General features: G+C 36.1%; 1 protein-coding gene across 1 annotated transcript; it reads right to left on the bottom strand.

Moving 5' to 3' along the window:
- Positions 1 to 839: 839 nt before the first annotated feature.
- On the bottom strand, positions 840 to 7,804 carry LOC106476889 (transmembrane protein 192-like; the record flags this gene model as incomplete). The annotated part of the gene is made up of 4 exons (XM_013937506.2): positions 840 to 1,078; positions 5,546 to 5,654; positions 5,903 to 6,061; positions 7,570 to 7,804. Coding segments are annotated over 4 exons (624 nt in total), but the record flags the coding sequence as incomplete, so codon positions are not given.
- Positions 7,805 to 7,812: the final 8 nt, after the last annotated feature.

Below are 7,812 nucleotides of genomic sequence, written 5' to 3' on the forward strand. Positions count from 1 at the left end.
ATCTTCGCACTCTGGGGCGTTGGGTTACAGTAGGGTTATTTTATTCAATTAAGATGGATTCCTTGATTTTTCGTTTGTTCATGTTGGTTCTTTGTTTAAAATGACTGTGTTTTTAATAGTGAAAAAACATGGGACGGTTTTTTATTGTGTTCTGTCAACCTGTTTTCCAATTTTCTTCCTGTTTCTCCAATGTAGAATTCTGGGCAGTTATTGAATGTTATTTTATAATTGACGTTGGTATTGTGTGACGAAAAATCAAGAAATCCATCTTAATTCAACAAAAAACAACCCTACTCTAAACCAACACCCCGTAGTGCAAAGATACCTCTTTGTTGAATACTGTATAGATATATCAGTGTCAATTACTTGTACCTGATGACGTCGAAACGTTGTACGTTAGCTGTTATGTTAAAGTTTTTCTTCGTTACCCATTCAAGCCATTTCCAACCATTATTAATAGCCTATAACCTTCTTATCTTTCACAGTTCCTCAACTTTAACAAATACCAGTAACCTTTTGTCAACACTATTACTGTAAAAGTAATAAAGGTTATCTTTAATTATATACAAATAATACAATCCAGTTAGCCTAATTTGTATCACAACCTACCTATAACTATGGGCTCAATTTAATCCTTAAAACAGACAATAAACTAGTTTTCAGATTGTATTTATTTAATAAAACAACATCTTTAATCTGTTTTAACGTTCTACTAAAATTTACAAAACCAATAACTTTGCATCTGATTATTCTTCTTCTCTCTACCTCTCGAAGCTTTCTTTGGTTAGGAAAAACGTGTTATGTCTACGTTCACTCGAACATCAAACAATTCCAAAACCTACTTGTATCACTTGATTTACTTGACAAAAAACAAAGACTAAATCATACAGGTGATGACATATATAATAACAAACTTCACGAGTATATTTCTACCGTTACTTACTAGAACAGGTACGTTTAGGACTCTAATCTTGCCTTTAACTTCACCATCTCTTGCTTAAGTTCTGCACTGTGTTTTCGTAGATAACATATCAGATCTGCTTGTTTTTCTACAAGTTCCTCCTTGTAATCGTGAGTACTGTAAAATACAAACAATTTCCTAAAATGTATTCGCATCCTAAAAACCGTAAACACTGACATATCTAATCTATACAGACTTGTGTAAGCTCCCGGAGCAAAGAACCTCAAACTTTACACGCAGACTAATACAATTCTGATGGTTTTATTTCTTCATGGCAAATTCATAAACTTCAATTCGAACCACAAAAAAACAATAACATTCAACGAGTATTCAATCGGTAAAAAATATAATAGAATATACGATAAAAACGTGCGTCATACACAGTATCTTTAGATAAATAAAAAAAAAACGTTCCTTATCCACGTGTTTCGTACTTTTCAAATCCTTCTTCGCAAACTTCTGAAGGTCTCCATTCATATTGACTTTGTTATTAAACAAAGCTGCTGGTAAAATAATTGAAACAAAAACGGCAACTTAACAAGTATATTTCGTGCATCGTCTCACCAATCTCAACCCCCAAACCCATCGTGATGTCGAGCTTTGAAAATTTGCTAATAACAAAAAGTCCACGTAACGTTATTTTTAATCCTAGTCTTCAATGTCAAGATGCTCTAACAAAAGATTTCAATTTTTTCTTGACCCATCCTTAAACTAAACTTACACGTATGCCATTCTCCTTCTATTATTCGGTTTTCTACCTTAAAAGTAATGTGATTACGTCTCCAAAATGTAAATGATTGGCTTAAGCTTACTCTCCAGCATGACAAACAGCTCCAATGAATATTGCCACACACTCGTCTCTATCACCACTTTTTACACAATTTTATCCTACACCTTTCACCTTTTGGTTCCCACGCCGACAAACTTGCTAAATATCTTGTACGTGCATTGAGGTCACTAAGAACGAATTGACTTTTAAAAATTCGTTATGGCCAACTTTCATATATTCAACAAATAATTAATAAACAGTTAATCCCTACCAAAAAAATATTCCAACACCTTCGTAAATTCACCCCTCGAGGACAATCACTTTGTTTTTAGTGGTCATCTTTATGACCAGATGGATGGAGCGGCGATGGCATCAACTCTACGTCTGATCCTCACAAATACGTTTCTACATTATTACAACAAACCACTATTACGTACAAGGTATGTTCGTCATACATTTCTACGTTACAATACCTAAATACTCTCTCATTGCCACATCTAGTTATACACTCGTTTCGACAGTCTCGTATCAGACTCCTTCAAACATAACCTTCTTCTGCCTTGAACCCAAATATCAAAACATTTTACCCACAAGGTAAGCTACGCTCTACCCATTCGCGGTAGCTCTAAAACTACACGTCACCTACAAATACGGATACAAGCTAACTAATCCACTAGAGTCTTGTATTTGATCCCCAAATGGGAATAACTATCATCCCATACTTTTAGAAAACCATAAAACCCCCGAACCACACAAACTCATTATTAAAGAAGGCCTCTCCATATTCGATGATCACCCAACACTAAATAGTTTCTCTTAACAGTGATATTTATCAAAACGTGTCTATATGACTTCGATTGGTTTTGGTTTGAAGTGAATTTCACGATGACTATCCCTAATTTGGCAGTGAAAGACTAAAGGGACTAGTCATCACTGCTATCTCTTGGGCTACTCTTTTTACCAACGAATAGTGGGATTGACTGTTACATTATACAGCTCACCCACGACCCTCAGACCAATTCTACCTTCCAGGCTTTAATTATGATTCTCCTCTTGAAACTGTCTAAAATGAACGTGCCACTACAACGAGGTTCAACAACAAAAACACAATTTATACACAACTAGCTGGAATACTCGTCCTCTGGATGAAAGTTATGTAAATTCATAATTAATCAAAAGGTTATCTTAGGGCACGAAAAGTTGCTTCCCTAATACGTAACGGCAAAACACAAAATTTGAAACCGCAAACTTTCAATAAACCTTTGTGCTAAATTTGCTGAGGTAGTGGTAAAAACTGAATGTACCCCCGCTTGGACCTAATGAACATCCACATCCTCCAAAGTACTTATATAGATAACAACATTTAGAAATAAATTCAACCCAGTTAATAAACAAGTTCCTGGCCAGTACTTCACACCAATATTAATAAATAATTCATCAATAATAATGGAACCAGAAAGAAAAATACAGCAATTACAATATTCAAACAACAATAACTATCTCATGACTCTCTCTGTTAGTGAAGCTTCTGGCAGGGTATTTATTCAGAGAGTAGGTCAGGAGAGTACACCCTAATATGATTAGAGAAACTGGTTTCAGTTTCATCATACACACACACATATTTACTCAAAATACAAATCATTATGTAGAAGGTGAGTTAGCATTTTAATGAAACTAAAAATTCATAGATAAACTAAATTAATTAAATTCAATTTACTATCTTACAACCTATCACTTGCAGCAACTGCCCCAAATGAAAGATAGGAAACACTCCAAATGCAAGTCGTTTCCAAAGAAACATTAGATGATACAACTCGTGCAGCCAATACCAAATAAACATTTTCAATTCTTCCAAATCTAGGTAGTACTCAACATGAGAATCGTGAAGTTTGATGTTTTTTGTGAATCGACCATCTTCTGGCTTTCCTTGACGATAAAGTGGGTATCAAGTCTGTGTCCCTTTTGAGGAGTTCTCGTGGATACCTTTTTGTGCATTTGTTATATTTCATACGTTGTGAGTTTGGATTGATGCTTGTATGGTAACCATGCACCATCTGTGTTGCGACAGTGCTGAACAGAAGTGTGTAAATCTGTGGTCTGGAAGTTCAGCACTGATGAAGCCAAAGCAGAAAGTGAACATGTAGTAGGGCATTCTTTAGCCAAAAATCTTCCCCTTGTTGACGAGATTCATCAATACCCATACGTTTTGTGGGAATACTCTTGCCAGAAAATGATGGCGTTCAATAGCCACTTGCTCTCAAGCTGGGTTGCAAGTAAAGGTGATGAAAAGATGAGGACGACCATAATTTTGCACACCTGTCACGGTTTTGATGCAAGTAGTGAGGACCACCCGTGAAACTAAAAGGCAAGATGACCTATTGGTCAACATTTGCAGCATACCCATCATTCTTCACGGCATCATAGTTTTTAACTCAGAGTTGTTGTAGTTTTTCTGCTTCAAGTTTCATTTACGCGTCCACAGCGAATTGGTGGAGGAGATCTTTACATTGGGAGATGTGATAGAAAAACATCGTCTTGTGTGGAGGTAGTTGTTCCCAAGTTGCAACGCAATGTTTCAACTGCCACGTTGTTCACCAGCCAGGATGTTGTGGGCACTTTAAAGTGCCACTCACGTTCATCGTTAGGCTTGCTTTGCATTGTCACCCATAAATAACAAACATAGAGTTGGCCACGAGAAAAACATGGGCTTTGTAGGTTGAGGCTGACAACTTTGAGACAAAGCTGAGGCAGACAGGGAACTGGAGCCTTTTAAATTGAAATGGCAGGTGAAAGAAGATTATTGGAATCTGTGGAATGAAAACATCCTGTCAACATGGTAGCTGCAATGAAATGCAGCAGGAGTTTTTTTGACAGCCAATCACATTCCATTGCAATGCGTGGGTGAGTCCAGATTCCTGAGAAGCAGGATGGGTGCACCAGCCTCGAGGTGAAGATTGTGTAGAGGCACACCTGGTGGTTGCAGAGCTGAGAAATTCTGTTGAGTGGTCGACTGCCACATTGGTGTCTGGTAGAGTGTCCTCAAATGATATCAGACCTTTGACCTCACGCAGGTGGAGGTAAAAGCATTTAAAATTGTTTGGATGCACAGTGTACAGAATACAAAGTGCATCGTCGGCTTTGACGTCTGATATATTTTGTCCTGCTTTGCAGTTCACCTAATTCTTGTTGCCAACATTTCATCCATAGCACTTGGTTACCAGATGATAAGACAGTGTCTGAGCAAATTCATCATCCCTGCAGAGATTTAAGAAAGATTGATTTGTTTGATGGATTTGAGAGAGTCCCCGGGTATTACCAGAACGGAAGACAAGATACAAGTAGAATGTATAAAGGTACTGGTACTGCAAAAAAAAAAACAGACGTACTGTTTTGAAGCATTCAATAAATATGAAATTAAAAGGTGGGGTAGATTTTATCTTATTGTATTTCACTTTAGTAATAAATTCTGTGTACGTACTTAGTTTTTCCCAGGTTTTGCTTGTGTGATTGAAACGGTGAAGTTTTGAAGATAAAGTTGAACATTAATCATTAGATAAGGTTATTTATTTTGATTATAATACCGTATCATTGCAGTAAGGATTTGAAATGACAAATTATTGCAGTGTTTGACAATTTTATATGCAAGTGTCACCATGAAAAGGTTCTTGTTATCTCCAACTCTGGTACAATGCTGGCTAGTAATTACTAATACGAACCTTTCCATGTATATATAGTAGTTGAACCTGTTTAACAGCTATGATTGTTTATTGTATCACATATGCAAGTCCCTAGCTTATCACTGCTTGTTCACTTACATGTATCCAACTTCTGAAGGGCTTTCTTCAAATTGCAGGCTATTGATCAGATTCTCTTGTTGCTGAACATCTGGAACTTTCGTACTTTTCGCAAACTTCAATGTGATAACTGAAAATAAAAAAATCAACACCCACTTATCAAAAGTTAACAAAACCCTGGACTCCTAACTTTAATGTACTTCCACTCAAAACCCGTCGTATAGACTGCCCCATCCAATTATCTACCAACTAATCCATTTTACACAAATTTGTCTTTACGATATTAAACGGTGCACTTTCGACTTAACTTCGGTGGAAACGATCTTCTTCTACACTACGTATTAAGAGCATTTTCCCCTTCTTAAAAAAGATACATACCCAAGTACTGAACCAGGCACACGAATGCTATCACTGCTTCGACGCACACCAGGATTTGGATAAAATGTATAGGCTTTAGAGACAGAAACGAGAAGCAGTCATGTAGGTTTGGACACTTGTCTTGAACCACAGTCACTACCAACAGAAGAACACTGTTTCCTGAAAAAGTAGATACACAAACATGCAAATCTTTAGAAAGAGTTAAAGGATCGAGTAATTCTTCATCAAAATTAATATGTTTTATACCTTTTGTCTGTATTGTTTTATATACATGACCTGTAGTTTATAGGATTTCGTATCTAACATATTTTGTTATTGTTAACCATAATTGGAGGAATGCTGTAAAGAAATTGGTAAACCGTTTCTGTATTAGGGTGTTGGAAAGTATTTTTGAGTGCACTTTCTCCTTCTGAATTGTTCACAACCTTTAAAAAAGAAATGTTGGTAGCGATTGCACAGGTTGAAAATTTGATTGAACGGGGGAGGTGGCCAGTCTTATTGTTTGAAGAAAGTTCAATTTGTGACAGATCTGTGTTATGAAAAAACAAGCATGGTCTTCATGATTTTACAGTCTTGCAGTGAGGTGATTCGTACTATTCTGGATGTATAGAAAGCATGTGTAAAAGAAAGTTTTGGATATTTATGAATTATTTTGTATTTTACCTAAATTCTTTCTTTCTTTTTTTTTAATGCTGACATTGTGTCAATTTGGTATGCGTAGCATTATACCCGGTTTCCAAATCATCACACCGAATAACAACAACAACAACAAATAGTATCTATTGGGTTTGTCCGGTATGTTTTACATCTGAAATGGTACGTCCAAGTTGGTGAAAGACTAATACCTCCCATTTAAATGAATCGCCACAACTTCCTGAGTAATCATTCCTGAGCCAATTAAATATTCTGTTTCACGTTTCCTACAGTGGGTACAAGAGAATCGAATAGGGTAACTATACTGTATAACGCCCCAACCAAACACGTTAATGTTAGCTCTAAACTCAGATGTATCCTGTAATGCTAATCTTCAATGACCGTGTTTCACTACAGTTTATTTCGATTATCAGATCCCATGATAATCTGTGACGCAAGGTCGAATGCTCTCTCAAAGACAATCTGCGGACAAACCGGGTTCAACAAAGGTCAAACTGAAAAATTACATCTGTTCCCAGCCAAGTTACTCGACACAGACAAAGAAAGTGAAATCAACTTACGTATTTAACTTTAAGATCTCTTTTCTCCCCTGACATCCACTCTAACTTCGGTATCAAGCTACTGATTCAAACCCTGCTTCTACACTATACTTTACTTACAATAAACTTTTTTGCCATACATTAGAAATTTAATTTAAATAAAAGTAGAAACTAATAATTCATTATTTCTTTAAAAGCTTAAAAAAAAAAAAGGAAAAAATTGGTATTCAGTATTTGTATCGTGACAATGTTGATGAGATACTTTTACTTATAATACTTGTCTACTTTGTGGCAACAGAACTAAAATTTGGAAGAAATACGTGTACAAAATAAAAACAGATAAAACAAACTTCTTAGTGCCACAACATGTAAAATCAAGTATGCTTTAACGTATGTCATCTTTCGGACATTAGTTACTAAACCCCAATTTTCTGTTATTAAGGTTCTGTCTTTAAAATATACAGAAAGACCTACCTGTTGAATAAACATATAACACAATTCTCCTTAAAAACTTGGTGGCCTGATAGAAATGAATGTGGCCAAAACAATACAGAACATTGTGATAATAGCGTAAGTAAAGGTCTCCCAGGAAGAAGAAGAACCAAAGAATCACATGGCAATAGATGAGTAAGAAGTAGGGTTTCACTCCACACAAGTCTTCAGATGTACAAATTCCCGGAAGAAAGAATGACACGGCTACCAATGCAACCTAGAAGG

This window comes from Limulus polyphemus, unplaced genomic scaffold (assembly GCF_000517525.1).
Source record: "Limulus polyphemus unplaced genomic scaffold, Limulus_polyphemus-2.1.2 Scaffold11991, whole genome shotgun sequence".
NCBI classification, from domain to species: Eukaryota; Metazoa; Arthropoda; class Merostomata; order Xiphosura; family Limulidae; genus Limulus; species Limulus polyphemus.